This window comes from Rousettus aegyptiacus, unplaced genomic scaffold (assembly GCF_014176215.1).
Source record: "Rousettus aegyptiacus isolate mRouAeg1 unplaced genomic scaffold, mRouAeg1.p scaffold_m13_p_2, whole genome shotgun sequence".
NCBI lineage: Eukaryota > Metazoa > Chordata > Mammalia > Chiroptera > Pteropodidae > Rousettus > Rousettus aegyptiacus.
The window spans coordinates 130641316-130663350 of NW_023416295.1; the positions used below are offsets into that span (position 1 = coordinate 130641316).

General features: G+C 33.0%; 1 protein-coding gene and 2 pseudogenes across 8 annotated transcripts in view; all 3 read right to left on the reverse strand.

Annotated features, from left to right (window-relative positions):
- Positions 1 to 22035, reverse strand: part of LARP4 (La ribonucleoprotein 4) — a 144122-nt gene that overhangs the window by 17693 nt on the left and 104394 nt on the right. For all 8 annotated transcript variants that reach the window (XM_016151829.2, XM_036236240.1, XM_036236239.1 and 5 more), the window contains 7 exons: positions 20413 to 20488; positions 17305 to 17441; positions 16180 to 16283; positions 13208 to 13318; positions 12391 to 12444; positions 2021 to 2233; positions 1410 to 1513 (listed from right to left, as the gene is read on the reverse strand). In XM_016151829.2, the coding sequence (XP_016007315.1) occupies positions 1410 to 1513; positions 2021 to 2233; positions 12391 to 12444; positions 13208 to 13318; positions 16180 to 16283; positions 17305 to 17441; positions 20413 to 20488 (799 nt within the window). The remainder of the gene's footprint in view (positions 1 to 1409; positions 1514 to 2020; positions 2234 to 12390; positions 12445 to 13207; positions 13319 to 16179; positions 16284 to 17304; positions 17442 to 20412; positions 20489 to 22035) is intronic.
- LOC118614053 lies at positions 69 to 187 on the reverse strand (annotated as a pseudogene).
- LOC118614005 lies at positions 16467 to 16585 on the reverse strand (annotated as a pseudogene).

Here is a 22035-nt window from a genome sequence, read left to right on the forward strand (position 1 = left end):
GAGAGTAGTACATATGAATGCTACTAGAATCCACTGAGAAGAATATATATATGTATGTATTTTTTAAATGCCTACGGCACCTGGTATTCCAAGGTGGTCTCCCATCCAAGTAATAACCAGGCCCGAACCTGCTGAGCTTCCAAGATAAGACGAGTTCGGGCATGTTCAGGGTGGCATGGCCATAGACAGAAGAACATTTTTAAATAGCAGTCCCCAACGTTTTTGGCACCAGGGACAGGTGCTCCTATGAGCTAATGCCTGGTGATCTGAGGTGGAGCTAAGCTGGTAATGCACTAGGGAGCAGCTGCACATACAGATGAAGCTTCGCTTGCTCGACCACCGCTTACCTCCTGCTATGGCCCGGTTCCTAACAGGGCATGGATCAGACCGATCCGCAGCCCAGAGTTTGGGGATCCCTGCTATAAGGCTTCTTTATCCAGTGGAGTATGTTTCAGAAAAACCTTACAAAAAAGAATTAAATTCCTAGAAGTCATCTTGGAAAAACATACCCTATGTGGTCTCCTTGGCAAAAAAAAAAATCAACTGGGAGAAAAGATCTGGTAAGAGAAAATCACTAAAAAGAAATAATTTCATAAAAACAGAAACAAAACTCAGGAGGATTACAAAATAAGCAAACAAAAAATGACAAATGAGAAACTATTAAATACATCTAAACCACTATATGAGCCCTTTTGGCTTCGGTTACTCGTATTCTGTCAAAAAGTAATATATACCAAATTACTGTCAGTTGACATTTATACAAAGAATAAAACTTAAGAAATATATCAATATCTTATATGACAGACAGCAAAAGGTTCCAGAGTTCTCAATAATTTGTTCAGGACATCATGTTTTAAGTGTAGGCTTTGGAGTCGACCTGCCTGGGCTTGAATCTTAGCTCTGCCAGCAACTAGCTACATGCCTGTAGATACGATACTTAACCTTGTATGTTTTAATGTCCTAATTTTTAAATACATATAACTGTATCTAGCTTACAGGGCTATGAAAATTAACTGTGATAAAACATAAAGCCCTTAAAACAGAACTTTAGACATTAAATATCCACTAAGTGTTAGCTATTGTATTTTTACATTATAGTTTGTGGAAATCATTTCAAAAAGCCAGTACTTAGAAATCTTAAATAATTCACATTCCCAGCATTTATTACTCTATTCAGGTAACATTTCTGTCCTCAAAAATACTAGTTCTTCAAAATGTTACCTATTTAACACATTAAATGACATTTAGATACCAGATCTGATGTTGCTACCATGAAATATTTTTTCTATTCTTTATTTTAAAAAAAATTGATATGTATATAGTTTGTAAATAAGCACTGCTATGCAAACAGTAACTCTATAAGTATTGGGAACTGTTTACAATAAATTCCAGCCATGCTTTTATCTTACCGATTTTTTTGGAATGGTCGACCCATAGTCACAGCAGCAGCATTTGTTTTATAAGATCCTGGTGAATTAAAGCCATTCACAAAACTACCATTGGGAAAGGGAGCCTACAAGAAAATTTTAATGTTTAAAAACAATTAATTGTGAAAGCAAAATCTGGTGTGAAGTTCATAAGAAATTTCTGATGACCTAACCTAGCATAAATTTCTTTATAAGATAAAAATAATTTTAAACATTTTACTTATTTACTTTTGTCATACTTTAAGTTTCACTTGTTTACATTACAAGGAATCTTAGTTCACTACTTAATAAAGAGCACTTTTCTCTGAAAAAGTTTCACAAAACTGAAAGCCATTTAACTCTTTCGGGAATTAACCAGTCTCTAACTCAGCAAAATCTAAATAGAATTATAGGAAACAATAGCTTAGCCCTTAGTCATATGTGTACATTTGCTATGGGGGATTAGATATTATCATTACTTAAAAACCAGAATATAACCAATAACAAACAATACAACACTAAAATTAAAAAAAAAATGAACTCCTAGTTTAGCTGATTTCTTCAAATTTCAGCTTGAGTGAAAAACTTTATTATTCTAGAAGGATCTTACTTACCAGTGGTGTTTCAAAGTAAGGTGCAGGATTTGGAGACCAAGACTGAGGCACAATACTATAGACCGAGTACTGTTGGTGAGGATTATATACAGGCTGCATAAAGACTGGTGAGGCATACTGTGCTTGAGTTTGAATGGGCTGACTATACATACTAGAATCCATTAATCGATAACCATTCTTAGCAAAAAATGTATTGATGGCTTTTATCCTTGCCTAGAAGCAAGAGGAACACATTACAATAACAAAGGACTAAGTGTTTATTTTTATAAATATATATAGTTAAAATTTTTAACATTTCACACTATATTATTTCTACCTATTGTAGAATCAGTAAAGCAAAAGAAAATGACAGTTTTAATTAATTAAAGAAACTCTGCATGCCAAATACCACAACAAACTAGAACCACAAAACTGTAAAACTGCAACTTAGCACAGATTGGGGCTAGTATTTCTAATATATAAAAAGAGATTTTTTAAAAAAACCCAAGAATCCTAAATAAAAATGAGTTAGAGAAAAAAGAATTCACAGGAATAAAAGGCAAATGGCTCTTAAACATAAAAAGATATTAAACCTTGCTCATAAGATAAATGCAATTAAAAATAATTTCTAATCTATAGAATTGGCCAAAGTCCAAAAACTTGAAAATAGTCTATTGATAAGTCTGTGGCAAAAGTGGCAGTCTGATACACTGATGATGGGGCAAACAAAACAGCATAGCCCTTAAAAAAGGGAAATTTAGCAACAGCTTACAAAATACAAATATTTACTATATTCTCATCAATCCCGCTTCTAGAAATCTTTCCCAAACCTCTGACCAAAAAGAGGTTTTAAAAAATAAATGCACACAGCTATTCACTGATATTAATTGTAATAGGGAGGGGGAGAAAAATTCTCCCCGACACATATGCCCATGACCCAACAGTCCACAGTGACTATACCACAGTATATGCACACAATTAACACGGTAATGCAAAAACAACTGAAGACCTGCTCTAAATACTAATATGAAGTGATTTCCAGAATATAGAGATTAAAAAAAAAAAAAAAAAAAGAGGCAAGGCAAGAAACAGTATGTACAGAAAGTTGTTTTTTAGCTAAGCCAGATAGAGATATGAATATACTTGTATACACACATATATGTGAATATGTACTTAATATAGTGTTTTAGGTATTTTACTTTAAAGCCATGTATATATTGAAAACAAAAAGAAATCAATTTGTAAAAGTGAAAAGCAAAATGAACCTAAATGTGTATCCAATTAATAATACGGAGAAATCCTAAGTTACTCTGAATCATAATAAAATCAACTGTTATGACCGTTCCTTAGGAATAAACCACAAGGCAAAGTGTGGAAAATTTCTTAATTTATTTCCAGAATTATACTGCTACTGGTATTGTTATTCTGATACATTTACAGGTGATTTTGGGATATATCAAATCAGCAGCTATATTAAGGTCATTGAGATGAGACTTTTCACATTAGAGAAAGGAGACACAGCTGTGAGATTGAATAATAAAAATGATGTTGCTTGAATTTAAACTGGAAGCATCAGTATAAATTCATGACATATTTTGTCTTAAAAAAGCAAAATGCATATTTAATAGCTCTATCCAATGAAAAGGCTTAGAAACAATGACCAAACCAGTCATCATAAGCATTCCTTGTGTATAGCCCGCAGACTACAAAGTTTCATTTCCCCATAAAAGAAACACAGGACTCAGGAGAGCTTGAACACTCATGACAAGTAGGGAAAGTATGCTGATCTCTCCTAAGTGAGAAAAAAGTAGCTACCATTCCCATATCTCAGCGGCCCGTGTTCTGGGAGTGGCTAGCTGGTGCCAAGGCAGGTAGTGAGGACTCTGTCCTCCAAAAATTTGGGATGTGTTGTTATTGATCTGGTGGATTCCTGAGGGATTAGTGCCGATGCCTGCCCTGATTCAGGCCTCCATCACAGCTGGTGACAGCTACCAGAAGATTTAAAGAGAAAGAATCCTTCATTACCACCACTACTCTACCTGGAGCCAGACATTTATGGAAATCTTTCTCAGGTCACAGGCTAAATGCAGAGACAATCAAATCAAACAGAAATTTCGGTGACCTCAAACAACTAGGAATACACACTTTGCAAAAATAGTTTGGAAAAGTTACATACATACAAGAGAGGAGAGCAAAAGAATGCAAAAGAGATGAACTACAAAAAGAAAAATGGTAATAACATTTTATGATACATACCATATCTACAACGATTTTACATGTAAATGGATAAAACACTCCAATCAAAAGACAAAGGGTGGCGGAATGGACATATGGTGCCTACAAGAGTCCCACTATCAAGTGAAAGACACACAGACTGAAAGGAATAGAAAAAAGATGGTGTAGCAATACATACATCAGACAAAACGGACTTTATAACAAAGGCTGTAACAAAAGATAAAGAAGGGCATTTCATAATGATATAGGGATCAATCCAATAACAGACTATATAACTCTTGTAAATATTATACTCCTAACACAGGGGCATCTAAATATATAGAGCAAATATAAACAGACATAAGGGAGAGATCAACAATAATACAACAATAACAGGTGACTTTAACATGTGACTGTCATCAATGGATAGATTAGACAGAAAATCAACAAGGAAAGAATAGCTTTAAATAACACATTGTACCAGATGGACTTAACTGATATTTTTAGAACATTTCACCCAAGAATTCATAGAACATTTTCCAGGACAGACCACACGTTAAGCCATAAAACAACTCTTGATTAATTTATGAAAACTGAAATTATATCAAGCATCTTCTTCTCTGGTCAAAACAGTATGAAATTAGAGATTATAAGAAAACTGAAAAACACTCAAACATGTGGAGGCTAAATAACATGCTACTAAACAACAAATGGGTTAACTATGAGATCAAAGAATAAATTAAAAGACACCTAAAGAGAAATGAAAATGAAAATGAAAATACAATGACTCCCCCAAAATCTATGAGACATAGCCAAAGGAGTTCTAAGAGGGAAATTCATAGGAACAGAGGCCTCAAATAAACAAGAAAAATCTCAAATAAACAATCTAACTTTAAACTTAAAGGAACCAGAAAAAGAACAGTAAACAAAGCCCAAAGTGAGTAGAAGGAAGAACATAATAAAGATGAGAGCAGAAATAAGTGAAAGACTAAACAATAAAAAAGATCAATGAAACAAAGAGCTGGTTCTTTGAAAAGATAAAACTGATAAACCTTTCGCCAGACTCATCAAGAAAAAGAATAAATTAAATCAGAAATGAAAGAGAAGTGACAATCAACACCACAGAAATACAAAGGATTATAAGAAAATGCTATAAATAATTATATGTAAACAAATTGGGCAACGTGGAAGAAAAGGATAAATTCCTAGAAACATACAATCTAACAAGACTGAATCAAGAAAAATTGAAAATCTAAACAGACTGATTATAATAAACGAAATTGAATCATTCATTAAAAACTCCCAACAAAATAGGTAAATTTTACCAATCATTCAAAGAATACCCATCCTTCTCAAACTATTCCATAAAACCGATGGGGAAAAAAGCCTACCAAACTCATTTTATGAGTCCAGTATTACCCTGATACAGAAACAAGACAAAGATACCACAAAAAAAAGAAAATTATAGGCCAATATCCCTGAACACGGATGTAAAAATCCTCAACAAAACATTAGCAAACCGAATCAACATACATTAATAAGATCATCTACCATACCCAAATGGGATTAATTCCTGGAATGCAAGGTTGATTCAACATCCACAAATCAATTAACATGATATACCACATAAATAACATGAAGGCTAAAATTCATGATCATATCAATAGATCCTGGAAAAGCATTTGACAGAATTCAACAACTATTTGACAAAAACTCTCAGTAAATTGTGGATAGAGGGACAACATAAAAAAGGCCACAGATGACAAACCTACAGCTAACATGCTCAATGGTAAAAAGCTGAAAGCTTTTTGTTTAAGATAAGGAATAAGACAAGATGTCCACTGTCACCACTTTTATTCAACACAGTATTGGAAGTCTTAGCCACAGCAGTCAGAAAATGAAGAGAAATAGAAAGCATCCAAATTAGAAAGGAAAAAGTAAAACTATCATTATTTATGAATAACATGACACTATATAGAGAGAACCCCAAACATTCCACCAAAGAACAATTAAAACTGATAAATGAATTCAGTAAAGTAGCAGGATACAAAATTAACATTAAGAAATCAGCTACATTTTTTATGCACCAATAACAAACTGTAAGAAAGAGAAATTAAGAAAACAATCCCATTTACAACTGCATCAAAAAAAGTACAATACTGAACCAAGGAATTACAAGACTTGCACTAGAAAACCATAAGACACCAAAAAAAGAAAGTAAAGATACAGATAAATGGAAGGATATACCGTACTCATTGACAGGAAGAATTAACATTGTTAAAATGTCCACATTACCCAAAACAATCAATAGACTCAATGCAATCCCTATCAAAATCCCAATGGCAGTTTTCAGAGCATTAGAAAAAATAATCCTAAAACTTATCTGGAACCACAAAGGACCCCAAATAGCCAAAGCGATCTTGAGAAAGAACAAAGTTGGAATTATCATGCTGATATTAAACTATACTACAAAGCTATAGTAATCAGACTGCATAGTACTAGCACAAAAACAGACCCACAGATCAAGAGAATAAAGAGCTCAGGAATACACCCAAGCCTATATGGTCAATTAATCTATGAAAAGGGAGGCAAGAATATACAATGGTGTAATGACAGTCTCTTCAATAAATGGTGTTGAGGAAACTGGACACATGCAAAAAAATGAAACTAGACCACTTTCTTATACCATATACAAAAATAAACTCAAACTGGATTAAAGACTTAAATATAAGACCCAAAACCATAAAACTCCAAAAAGGAAACACAGGCAGTAAACACCTGGACACTGCTCTTAGTAATATTTTTTCTGATGTATCTCCTTGGGCAAGGGAAACAAAAATGGGACTATATCAAACTAAACAGTTTTTGCACAGCAAAGGAAACTGTCAACAAAATGAAAAGATAACCAAAATGGGAGAAGATATTTGCCAATGATATATCCAATAAGGGGTTAATATCCAAAATTTACAAGGAACTCATACAACACCAAAAAAAAAAAGCAAATGATGTGATTAAAAAATGGGCAGAGGACCTGAATAGACATTTCTCCAAAGAGGACATACGGATGGCCAATAAACATGTGAAAAGATGCTCAACATCACTAATTATCAGAGAAATGCAAATTAAAACCACAGTGAGATTACCACCTCACGCCTGTCAGAATGGCTATCAGCAAAACAATTAACAAACAGCAAGTGTTGGTGAGGATGTGGAGAAAAAGGAATCCTCATGTCCTGCTGGTGGGATTGCAAACTGGTGTAGTCACTATGGAAAACAGTATGTAGGTACCTCAAAAAAATTAAAAATAGAACTACCTTATGACTCAGCAATTCTACTTCTGGGTATTTATCCGAAAAAAGCCCAAAAGATATATACATCCCTATGTTCACTGCGGCATTATTTACTATAGCCAAGATATGGAAGGAACCTACGTGTCCATTGCTAGACAAATGAATAGACAATTAAACATTACTCAGCCATAAAAAAGAATGAAATCTTACCATTTGAAATAACATAGAAAGTCCTAGAGGGTATTATGCTAAGTGAAATAAGTCAGAGAAAGACAAATACCATAATTTCACTTATACTTGGAATCCAAAAAACAAAACAAACAAAACAAAAGAGACTCAGAGATATAGAGAACAAACTGATGTTGTCAGATGAGATGAGGGTGAGGGACTGAGTAGAAGGTGAAGGGATTAAGAAGTACAAATCGGTAGTTGCAAAACAGTCATAGAGATGTAGAGTACGACACAGGAAATATAGTCAATAATATTGTGAAAACTATGTATGGTGCTAGGTGGGTACTAGACTTATTGGTGGGATCACTTTGTAAGTTATATAAATTTCTAACCACTATGCTGTATACCTGAAACTAATATACTACTGAATGTCAAATGTAATTGAAATTTTTTTAAAGATTCATAGACTTAGATTTCATGTAAGTTTCCAGAATGATAATCCATAAAAATAAATCTCAGTGTACTTTAAATCACTAGAAACAAGTAGTTGAAAAGTAAATATTTAAAATAAAGTCTTAAAACATAAACAAAAAAGGCAAAGGACTTCAATAGAACATTTCTCCATGAAAGATATACAAATGTCAAACAAATATGCACATGGAAAGATACTCAACATCATTAATCATTAGGGAAATGAAAGTCCAAACCATGATGAGATGCCACTTTACACCAATTAAAATAGCTTTTATCAAAAAAGTGGAAAATAATAAGAGTTGGTAAGGATGCGGAAAAATATGAATCCTCCTGTATTGCTGGAAATGTAAAATGGTGCAGCTGCGGTGGAAAACAGTTTCATGCTCCTCAAAATGTTAAACATAGTATATTAGCCACCACATGTTTCACTTACATGTGGAATCTAAAGAAAATAAACAAACAAAACAGAGACAAACAGTTACAAAGAACATTTTGATGGTTGCCAGATGAGAGAAGGGTTGGAGGAGTGGGGATGTAAAGTACAGCATAAGAAATTCAGTCAATAATAATGTAATAACTATGTATGGTGACACAGATGGGTACTAGCTTTATCAGGGTGATCACTTTATAAGTTATATAAATGTGTAATCGCTGCGTTGTACACTTCAAACTAATAATACTGTATGCCAACCATAACTGAAAGATAAAAAAATTATTGTAAAAAAATAGTAATATTCCCAACACTTATGATACCATTATGAACAATGTTGAGACCAATATCCACCCCATTAATTCTTTTCTTTCCAGGAAAAAAAAAATTAACCAGTACTATGCCTAGGTATATACTCAAAAGATTGAAAGCAGGGAGTCAAGCCGATAATTGTCATTGTTCCCAATAGCCAAAAGGTGGAAATAACCCAATAAAAAAGTGATTAAGTTCTGATATATGCTACAACATAAATAAACCTTGAGAGCATTATGCGAAGTGAAATAAACCAGACACAAATGGACAAATATTGCAGGATTGTACTTGTATGCAGTATCTAAAATAGGCAAATTTATAAAGACAGAGGCTGGAATAGAGGTTACCATGGGCTGGGGGAATGTGAAGTTATTGCTTCATGGGTATAGATTCTGTTTTGGATGAGGCAAAAGTCCTGAAAATAAGTATTGGTGATGATTGCACAGCAATGTGATTGTACTAAATGCCACTGAATTTTACACTTAAAATGGTAAACTGTATGTATATTTTACAATAAAAAACTTTTAACAAAAGTGTAAAAAATGTATTCACCGCAATGTTATTTATGAAGAGACAATGTTCGTACATGTAGAGAAATGAATAATTAAATCATGACGCACAAGAACAATGTTGTGTGTATGCCTGAAACAATGGTGACGACAAATATATTCAAGCTCTATTAAGTGAAAGGAGCAAATGAGTGTCTATTGCACATTCCCATTTATGTTAAGATAGACAGAAAATTCCTAAATGAACAGATAAAACCATTCTCTTGTCACCTCTGGAGAAAAGGACTGAAGGAATCTGAGAGAGGAAAATTTAATTAATTAATATTGTTTAACTTTCTTAACATACGCAGTTATTATTTTCACACTTAAAATTCTGAAATAGTAAAAATACATCAAATACATAGAGAAATACTTATTCTACCTGACATGTATCACCTATATGAAACCCAAATAAAACTTAAGTCTTAGTTATAAAAGTCAACTGAAACAGGATGAAGCACTGCCTCTTATAAATGAAATTAGCAACACGAAAAAACAGGTGGAAAAATACTATTCATTTAATCTTTATGTCCTCCAAGATCACTATTGACTCACAGAACTTCAGAAATGCAAAGCATGCATACTTCAAAGAAACAAACCAAGACCTCAGAGGTAATTTGATACTCCCAAGATCAAAGAGTTTGAGGGTTAAAGCAGCATCAAGAATGTTATATAGGATGTCTGGCTCCTACACCTGATTTGCTGGATGCTAGGTCATTTGGTTTTAATGAATTATATAAAAATTAATGTGAAGCTGTAAATCTCCTAGCAATGTGGTAACTAAAAAAAAAAAAAAAAAACCCATGAACAAAAACCAAAATGGCAGAGAAAGATGAAAAATACTTATAATTAAATATATACATATTTTTTCTCGGAAGCTAAGCAGGGTCAGGCCTGGCTGGTGCTTGGATGGGAGACCACCTAGGAATACCAACTGCTGTAGGCGTAAAAAATAAAAAAATAATTCAAAATAAGGGATTGTAAGATGACAAGGTCCTTGCAATCTGTGAGGTCAACTAAGGGTTGCCTCGTCTAAAGACACACACACACACACACACACACACACACACGCGCGCGCACACAATTTTTACCACTATACCTGAAATTTCAGCAAAAGCAATAAGCTACATAAAATGGGAAGTTTAAGGAATAATCAAAATATTGTTATTTGTAGTTGATATCATCTCTCAAGCAGATAATCCAAACACCTAACAAACCATTAGATATAATAAAGGAGTTAGGCAAGATTACTGCACACATATTTTTTAAAAAATCACTAAGATATCATCACTAAGAGAAGGGGCAAAAAAGTAACAAAAATTACTTTAAGGGAGTAATTATAAAACAATATATCTGAACTAATAGACAAATATATCACAAAAATGTTACCATAATATTGAATAATGTAGGGTAAAACTGTCAATTGTCCCCAAATGTAAGCAATAAATTAAATGCAATCCTATTTATTCCAATACAGTTTCTGTTTGGTTGTTTTGCTGGTATTTGAAATTCTAAAATTCATATGAAAAAGTAATGGTCTGAAAATAACCAAGACAGTCCTAAAAAATAATGAGGGAGAACTTACATAAGGAAATAAGGATATTTAAAAACTATGATAATTAAAGCAAGCGATTTTTGTTCAGTAGAGATGGAAAGAATAAAGAACCCAAAACAGATCTGACAGATGCAACTTACACACAATTTATGGACGGGAAGATTGTTCAACAAATAAGTACTGAGACAATTACCTTTCCAAATATGATGGGAAAATGAAATTAGATCTCTGTCTTATACTATACCAAATTAATTCCAGACATTTCAAAGACCTAAATCCAACACAGCAAATGTTAAAGCTATTAGAAGACCTGTAGAATGTTTTCATAGCTGAAAGCAAGGAAAGGGGATAACAGGGAGAACAGCATTATAGGCAGAGGAAATAAAACAACTGGATGATAGCTTAATCTCTAATACTGAAAGTAATAATACCACCTACCACACAGCAATAATGAGAAATATGTCAAGTAGTTAGAACAGTATCTGACATACAACCTTTGAATAAATAATGGAACCTTCTCTCATCCTGGTTCTTTCACTTACTAGTTGTGTAAAACTGGGTAGGTGATTCTCATGCCTCACTTTCATTAGCAGTAAAACAGAGAAAATAAAAGTACCTACACCTTATTAGGTTCTTATAAGTATTAAATGACTACACATTTAAAGTGCTTATAACAGAAATGGATACACAGTAAGAGCTCAGTAAGAGTTAGAAAGAACAATGTATTGCACTTACAAATATTAATTATTATACTACGGAGGCAATGAGGAACATGTCAAAAATTAAGTGTATGTTTAGTATTCTATTTTGGATGGTAGCTCTCATAGTAATGTGGAGAATGGACTGTAAGAGGGAAAAAGCTGAAGACCTAAGAGTTAAAAGGCTATCCAATTGTTCAAATCTAAACAATGGTAATAATGGGTGAAAGAAGTTTTGAAGGCAGATTTCATGGAATCTGAGGACAGATTAGACATGTAAAGTAAGCAAGTGTCATCAATGACAATTCCTAGGTTTCCCAAATGGTTAAAATGTTAATGTGATGATGCAATGAACGGAGATGAGGTTGAAAGCATTGTAAATGTTTTCCATCTTACTACTAAAAAATATTTCTACTCCTTATTTTGAGATCTGGGATTATTTTACATGTTGTTAATCAATATCTAACTAAAACTTCATGCTGTTTGAAGCTGTGTCTTTAGAAAGAATTGCTGTATAGAAAGTATTCTGATGCACCATCAACTAATTTTCTAAAGGAGCACATCAAGAGCCAGAAATTTCTTTAAAATCATTACCGGTTCTATAAAATATTATCCATCTGTGTGCTTTTTAAATTTTCAAACAAATAACAAAAAACTTTATTTCATGATGGCCTTACATACAAATGTTTCTTTTCTTACCATGATTGGCTTGCCCTGAAATGTTTTAACTTCCTCTCTCAAGTATTTAAAAGCCTGTTAACAAAGCAGAAAGGAACTTTCATTAGTATTCAAACATGTCATTAAAAACATCTTTATTCTATCAAGAGAGTTCAGTATTAGCAACTATGTCTAAACTATCCAATAAAAAATTCTGAAGGTGATTACAGTATGCAGGTGAGAGGGAATGAGAAAGTAAAAACTTAAAGACTTCAGCTACAGTTCACATTTACTGTAGATTAGCTTCTCTGGATTACTGTAGATAAAATACACAAAATTCAAAAAACAGTCCCAAATGTCACTACATATCAATTTTAAAATGGTTCAATCATACAGCTTTCCAAAGTGAAGAATTTTAAAAAATCACTGAGTGGTTTTAAAATGCTATTAGATATGTTTTTGATTCAAAGGAATATTTCTTATATTTAAGTAGGACATGGTAACAAGAGTAAAATCATGATGTCAAAATTCCAAGAATCAGTAAGGAAGGTATATATTTATTGTGGACCTAGTATATATTAGAAATATTAACTACTGAATACATAATTCCCAATCGACATGTTAATTTTAAAACTATGTTCATTTTTTTATTGATAGAAAACAAACTATTCTTAAAGTGAAACTGAAAAAGCTTTAGGAAGATATCAAAAAGGAAATCAATTAATAAGCAAAACCGAAAAGGTAAACAAGGTGCTCAGCAATCTTTGCAAACATACTGTAGGTATATATATTTTCTCAATTAAAATATCCCACTACTACTTTCATCACTAGGGCTTAAAATCAGAAGTTTTCTTCTTACCTCTTGTGCATCAGTGTCTGACTGGAAAGTTATATACCAGTTGCTGTTGTGTGCAAACTCACAACTTATCACCTTGGGACAGTTTTCATTTTTGAACAAAGCTTTCACTTCCTAAAAAAGAAAGACTTTAATTAATTCTAAAAAATGTATCAATAATGAGTTTTTTTTTCTGCTTCATGTCTCTTTGTCCTTTTTATTTACTTGTTAACTGTTTATGCCTTCTGTCGATTTTTCTATTGGGAGTAGATGATGTTCTGAAACAAAAACATGTACAGTTATAGCACAAATTTTACATATGAGTTAGTGATAGAACCGTATTTTATAATCAGCAAAACTGAAAAATTTCACTCCATTGGCAAGCTAAATTTTCCTTACAGTAAAATCTCTCCAGTCTTGCCATTATAAAAAAAAAAAAAAAAGTGCGTCTTCATTAACATTTTCTAGGTGCTAAGTATGTTCATGCGTTCTCATTCAATCCAGATGCTGTACATCAAAATCATTCATAGATATGAACTCTGTGCAAAGAGTTCCGTAACTGATATAACTAAACTAAAATTCCAAGAAATATATGGATTTAGAAAAAAGATTACCGAAATTCAGAAGTGTATAACAGTTAACAGCTTGAACGAAATTTATAAAAAAAGAAAAAAACTCAAAGTGAACATCAAGTATCCCCAAAAAATCATAAAAAAAAAAAGGAAACAATATCTGCTAAAATATCGTCCAAGGTGAGACACTGTGATTTACTCCTGAAAACAATCCTGCGCCAAAGATGTTATCATTTCCATTTTATAGTTGAGGAAATGATGGCTTGGATTGTCTACCCTACCCACACTACTATAAAGTGGAACTCAAATCCAGATTTCTGTATCTCCAAACTCCACTTTGTTAAATATCTATTTGAGTTCAAGGAAAAATTTAGTAGCGAACAATAATTCCTAAATATCAAAAGAATTTGATTTTGTTAAACTGTCCCACAAAATATCACTAGGTATCAATTTTAAAAAAGAAAATACTAAGTTGATTGGACAATCAACACAACAGTGAAGTCTAACCTGTATTCTAACTCCCTCAAATGTTTAATGCATTTAATTTTTTAAAAAATTGTCTCTACTTGTGATGAAATTTTGAGTCAAATACTACTTGAAATAAATAAGTGATCAATCAGTTGAGTCTCATGACATTTGTGAACGTGGTAAAATATTACCAAGTTCAGTTTAAAATTCCTATCTAGTCCAGAATTACATTTCTGAACTATCTGTGGAACTTACACTGCCTGCCACGCACTCATCTCCACCTTCAAAAATCCATAAATACTCTCTAATTATTTATAATTCCCTTAAAATGTATAAAGAATTTCTTGAAATCTTAATAAAATCCCTATTTTCAGCCTTTATCATTTTTTAGGAAGAGTTATGTTTATAGATTTATTTTCCCAAATATAAGAGAAGTCTGGATCTAAAGTAATCAAAAATTTATTCCACCTAAGAGAAATCTTTAAGGTCACAACCCAATTTTCATGATTACTACCTACACTTTCTGTTTTAGTCATTGGAACTTCTCTTCCTTTTTTTTTTTTTTTTTTTTAATGAACAGTATGTTGATGCCTTGTTCCTTTCACTTACTGTTTTTCATGTGGGTGCATTCCTTATGTATTCAGACTATAAATTATAATAACTATAAAAATAATAATAGCTAACCTTAGAGTGTTTTTTATATGCAAAGTACTGATCCAAGCTCTTTATATATTAACTCACTTAATTCTCATAACAATTTTTGGAGTTACATATTACTATTATCCCATTTAACAGATAAGAAAACTGAGGCAAAAAAAAAGGTTAAATGACTTACCCAAGGTCAAAGAACTAGCAGGTAAAAAAGCTGTTCAAATACAGGCAGTTTAGTTCTAGAGTTCGGGCTAACATACTCTATGTCGTTTCTTAATGCAAATATTCTTAGCATCCTGAAATCTTCCTTTCAATTTGTTACTTTTGATATATAGTTCATAATTTGATATTGAAGATCTATCTAGTGACAGTTTTTTTCTCATTCCTCTCGTTCTAAGTTTAGGAAACCTTCTTCTGGAGATATAATAATACTAAATGAATCTGGACAAAAAGATTAACTACCAATGTGTCAAAAGTGTCATGTAGCAAGAGTCCAAAAAATTTTAATGGTTAATCAATTACTGTTTATCAGTTACTGATTAATCCTTCCCATCTCCAATGTATTATGCCTTAACGTAACAACTTAGTGTGAAGTTATGTGGCTTAATAGTTAAGAAACATGGGCTTTAGAATCAGAGATCAACTTCAAACCAACTGTCATTGAAACAACCCATGTGTCCTTAGGCAAGTTATTGTAACCATCCTAAGTCTGAGTTAACTTTGTAAACCAGAGATAATAAAACCTTACACTTTAAATAAGGTACATTGCATAATAATTTGTAGAATCTAATTACTAAATAACTGTTATTATATATACATTATCGTAGAAGAGGGCCTATTTCTGGATTATATTATTTTATTCAAATATTATTTTATTTTTATACCTGTACCATATCATTTTTATAGTTGCAGCTTTGCTTTATATTTTGCTTACCATTAGTCTTTACCCATTAGTCCTTATACATATTTTTCTTCTTCATTCCTATCTAAGTTTATTTTTTCAGAAGAATCCTATATATTCTTCATTCCTATCTAAGTTTATTCTTTCAGAAGAATTCTACCTATATTTTAATTGCCATTCAGTCAAATCAATAAACTGAAAGTTAGTCTCAGTGCAATATTCAGTCTATCCTTATAAGGACATAGAATTATATCTTCTTCCTCCCTCTGTCCAACTGTTTGAGTACTTCGAAATTTACAAAACAAATTAGTACTTATCCTATTCACAGTAACTGATGGAGACATTGACATAACTTTGCTTGTTTAGCTCCTCCAATTTAAAAAGTAAAGAATATTTAGTTTTACCTCTATTGGTGTTGTTTCAGGAATCTCTCTAAGAATCACAATACAGCGTTTATGACTTGGTCTCACTTTCTCGCCCTTCTCATCAACTTGTACCATGGGAGAAGCTGAAATTAAAAAAAAAAAGGTTTCATCCAAAAGTGACAAACAGATATATTAATGCCATTAAAAAACTACTCATTTCTATTTCCAACTGAATAAATTAATAGAGCCTAATACCCTAAAGAAATTAAGTTGTTATCCTTTATTTTATTAATTAATTAATTGATTGATTGATTGATTGATTTTTGCGCCTACAGCGCTTGGTCTTCCTAGGTGGTCTCCCATCCAAGTACTAACTAGGCACGACCCTACTTAGCTTCCAAGATCAGACAAGATCAGGCGTATTCAGGGTGGCATGGCCATAGACGAGTTGTTGTTCTTTAAACAAATATTCTTTGAACAAACATTCAGAGTATCTACTTTGTGACTTGACCTTATGCTGAGGCTGAAAAAAAACCTTCACAGAGCATATAACATTTATCTAATAAGATAATTTCCCTATATACAATTACCAAATTCTTTACTTCGAGAGAACAAAAATAAATGTATTTGCATTAGCCAAACTCTAGGGAATGTAATGAGCTTTAATATGTGAAGAAATTCTTCTTAAAATTACCATCTAAGCACTTAAACCAAGAATTATGCATAAATGATTATAATCTTTTCCTTGATTTTAACGTATTTACTTGCATACTATACGGAGACTCAGAAGCCATCTTTTAGATGCTGATTTTGAGGAAATATTGAATGAAGACAGTACTACATAGCCAAAACTTATTTCTAGTCCCTTTAGAAAGAATACACCACAGTTCCCTTAAAGGGAAAGTGGAGACAAAACAAGCAGTTAAGAAAAAATTGCTTGAGATTTAATTGCTTATATGCGTAAGTGGGTATATCAAGATGATTAGTTCTATAACCAAGGTATAGAACTAATACAGAAACTACATATTAGTAAAATAAAAGACAAATTATTGAAACAGAATAGTAAAAAATAGGGGTTAAAACAATTCCCTGTATGATCAGACATCAAAAGAATATTTAATTTTTTGACTTCAAAAAATAAGCTAAAAGGTATGATTTACATACATCTCAGCACTTCAAGAATTAGATCGGGGTCTGTGGTTAGCTTTTTTATTTCTTCCATGTTAGCAACGGTCCAAATTGGGATGAATTGATCACTGTCCATTTGAGATATAAGGTAAAGATCCTTTGACAAATTTTCTCTGAAAAAAATACAGAAGCAACAGTTCTATAAAACAAACAATTCCTTAACAGCACCTAAAAAGGTACCTTATTCATTTCTGTCACTAAGTCTAGGGGAAAAAAATTATGCTATCAGAGATAATACAGTGAACTATGAAAATATGATATACAACTGATATACTTTAACAACTTCCAGAAAGTTTCTCAATCCCCAAATACATTGGGCTTAATAGTTTTAAACAAAGGATTTTATGGAATTATATTGATACAGAATGATGCTCAATATTAAATTCAAAAAAATGTTACCAAAGACTATATATAGTATAGTTCCATCTTACAAATACTCTATCACTGATGTTAGAATATGCAGTTTAAACCATAAGTTGGATCGTGGAGGATTTTACGTTTCTGAATGTTTGCCCTTTTAAAAAATAAATACGTTTGACTGTTTATTTAAATTTAAATAAGTGTAAAACATTTAAAATTAAGACAAGATTCTCTAAGATACATCTTTTTAAAAATATATACAAATACTTCTATTTTACACATAAAATTGTGTTTAACAAACTGAAGTAAAATTAAATGCATCTTGGTCAAATCAAATTTTTGAAGCAGTCTAGTTATAAGTAGCTAGAAATCTTTACTTAAAAGCCACATTCTCGATTACCACCTTATTTAATGCTGAAACTTAAAGCACTCGATTCCCCTTCCCTTGCTTACACTGCTCTATTTTTTCCCATAGTACTTATCACCTAACTCACTTCTAAGTTGATTCTTTAATATATTTATTGCTTTGCCTCCCCTGGCCCAGAATACAGGTTCCATGAAGGATCTATGTTTTAAAAAACGTGTTTCAAAGCCCTAGTGACAAGCAAAAATGAAGGGTCAAAGGTCTTTACATTCAAATTCTATTAAAATACAGTATTAATTACTTTTTTAAGGTTACAGTTGTCAACACGTGGTGGTGATTTGTTTGGGAAGAAAAAATGAGAATAGAGAAGATACCAGTAAAGGTTAAGCTCACTTCAGCATCAAAGGAGGAACATAATAATATCACTCTAATCAATAAGACATTCTTTAAGAACTTGAAAATAAGACAGCTGTATACATATTATTTGCATAAATAAAAACTAATATCCTAAATCAACTCTGACTTTTAGCAGGTCTGTTCTTATAAAACAGTGTTTCAAACCCTTAAAGAAACTATACCTCACAGAAGTAAGTCAAATTAATGGATATAACATCTAGGATTTTAATATTCATGACTAACATATGATATGTACTCAGGGCAATTTTGCTGAGCTACAAATGTCAATTGCCCAGCTGGTTTAAACTGTATCATAGTTCTGAAGAGAACGCGGTAGGTCATTACAAGAGCTCCCATTCCAACAACTGAAAAAGCCTAACTAAATTACAAAAATCATGTTTTTCAAGATAAAGGAGAGCTGTGGACGCTACAAGGACATAACGAAATTCCAGAAAGATTTCTTTCCTGGACCAGAGAAAAACCAGCAGAACCTTTAGCAGTTGCACAAGACTGGCATTATAAATTAGAAGCTAAAGGAACTCTGAACACACAACGTTTCATTGAATTCTAAGGAAAAAGATCAAAGAATGGGAGCTAGGTTTAAAAGACAGAATAAAATCTCTTGTAGAAGTTCTAGTGGAAGAAGGAAACTTGCATCGAACTTAAGACAGGTCTCCCCCATAAGACATTTGCCAGATTTTGAAGCTCATGGGGTATGAAGCTGAACAGCTAACCTCAAATCTCTGAAGAACAGAACTAAATCTTCCTTGGTGTTCTGGGACTGAGGTAATTGAAAACTGCCAACTTCCACATCAAAACTCTGAGAAAGTCATGCCCAAGGAACAGACATAAATTACAGGTGGACCAAGTCTAATTAAAATGGCTACTTGGCCCTGGCCCAGATTAACTCCTGACTGAACTGAAGCAATCAATCTGCTTCTGCCTATCAGAAGAAAGTTTAAATCTTTTCTAGAGGGAAAAATTATGTCACTTGCAGCTTCTAGCTGCTTTTATATGTAATGTCCATTACATAATCAAAACTTGTAAGACATACAAAACGGCAGGAAATCATGACAAAGAATCAAGAGAAAAATTCAGACTATAAACAGACATACAAATGATCCAGTTAACAGATAAAGATTTTAAAATAACTATTACAAGTTATGTTACAGAAAATGACTAGAGAAAAGCAAGCCAGAAGGCTCCAGCTTTTGTTCTAGAGCCTGTACTAGATTAAGACAACAAAGAATAAAAAAGAGGGGAAAGAAAAGGGAGATATTTAGGAAGAAGTGAAGAATCAATTAAACCTGAGTCAAGGGTGTATTATGTGTAAATAAATGAAAAAGTCTATGATAAAATCCAGGTTTCTAGCTTGAAAAAATTGGTTCACTAATCCTACCTATTACCAGATATAGGAAAAATAGACGGCATTATATTTACATGCATATTAAAACTTCTGTTTATTTTGGAAAGGGTAGTTCTGTGTATTGAAGCTTCAAGATGTCTAAGGTGTAAATATACCAACATAATTCTTAACTGTAAATAACACACCCTAAAATATTTGCCTGAAAGAACTCCTTATTTAATAGAAGACACTGGTTATATAAATTCAGTGCCCATTCACCTACCTTGCTAAAAACAATGCTATGATCAAAGGTTATAACAGCCAACTACTAAAAATAAAAAGAGACAACCACTCTTTTGAGAACTCTAAACCTGAATATGTTCATAGGAAAAGTATCTAAGAAATTTCATTATCTTTCTACTGAGAATATATTCTTTGCATACCCAACTGTACATCTTTAAATCTAGTTAAGAACTATATTGAAGAATGATACCAAAATATGTCACTGAAAAAAATTAAAACCACCATTCTTCCACTCTATTTCACAGGTATACTTTACATTTACTAACCAAACAATTTAAAAAACAAGAAATATCAATTAAAAAAAATGATAGTGTACCGTGAGAAACAGAATTCTAATTGTTTCTTCAGACACTCTTTTAGATCTTCTGCAGAAATTGCTGAATTGCTTTCTCCTAATGGTAGCAAACAAGAGGGGAAAAGTTAATACCAAATAACCATAAGTGGTAAACTTTACATATGGTTGCACTCAGAATAAGCCACAAAGTATGCATAAATTAAACTATCACAAAACTATATTTAATTATTTTTAGAATTCAGATAGCTCAAAGTTTAACTTTCTCCAACCTATCTATTCTTCATTCTTTGGATAAATTTCACATCAGTTTAAATACTACTTTATCAAGTAATTAACAAAGCACCATTTATACTAAACATACTTGCCTACTATACTGTAAAGTACTACCCTAAATACTTTAAAAATTAATAACTACTTATTCTTTTAATGAAAACTCAAAGAACAAAAGTAACAGTAATCTAAAGTTGAAGACAGTAACTAAACAAGGTGGAATATACATATATCTAATTTAATAATAAATATTAAATTAACTTCATTAAAATGACGATAAGGATTCTACTTCTATAACATACGCAATCTTTCTAATACAAAATATATGTAGACACATCTGTGTTATTGGTAGTAAATATGATGTCAGTCACACTCCTTAAACCTCTGTCTCTTGGAGGGCAACCAAAATGGCGTAGATAGAGGCTCTGTTCATCCCTCTGGAGACCAAATCAAAGTTGTGATGGAAACAAGGAGCAGCAGCAAGGAAAAATCACCTGGGATTTAGATGAACAAGCCATACAACTGAGGAGAAATCCAAGAAAGAACCTTGCAATGGCAGAAGGCAGGACGGGGCGAGGACGTAGGGCTGCCCATTCCTGAGCAGCTGGGAGACACAGGCTGCCAGTAGCAGCAGCGGATTTTCCCAGTGACAGACCTGCTCACTCTGAGTACCAGTGCCGATTCGGCTGCATGCAGGGGGCACCAGAAACTTACAGGGAGACATTGTCGGAGTGAGAGCCCGAGAAAGATTCACTCTGTACAGACATGCCAGCGTATCCGTTGTCCCCTCTTGAGCCCTCCCTGCTCCCAGTGTCCAGACACAGCGCGGCCATAGCCCAAATGTCATTAAACTGGATAACAGAGGTCGCTCCACCCAGAAGATTCCCTGAAATCCCGCCTCCCCGATTTCACGGCCCCACCCAAGCCACATCCAGGTATATCCTCTTCAAGTCATATGCTCCCTGCTGAGCAGTGCCTAGATTCACACTGGAAGCAGCTAGCCTAGGTTTCTAGTGTAGCCTTTTGAAGCAACTATAAACACAGCATCTGTGGACTGCTTGCTGAATCTTAACAGGTGGCCCCGGAGAGGTAGAGGTTTGGGCTAAGTTTGGGCTGCCGCTGAACCCCTCTTAGGACTGTGCCACTGGACACCTACTTCACGAATCCACATTAAAACTGGCAGACTTAGGAGCTTGGCTTAGTATACAGAAACAGAAATGGAAAGGCAGCCAAAATGGGAAGACAAAGAAACAGAAGCCATATGAGAGAACAAAACAGAGATCCAGAAATAATGGAGTCAAGCAATCTAACAGATGCAGAGTTCAAAACGCTGGTTATAAAGATGCTCAATGAATTTTTGGTTAAATTCAGTGA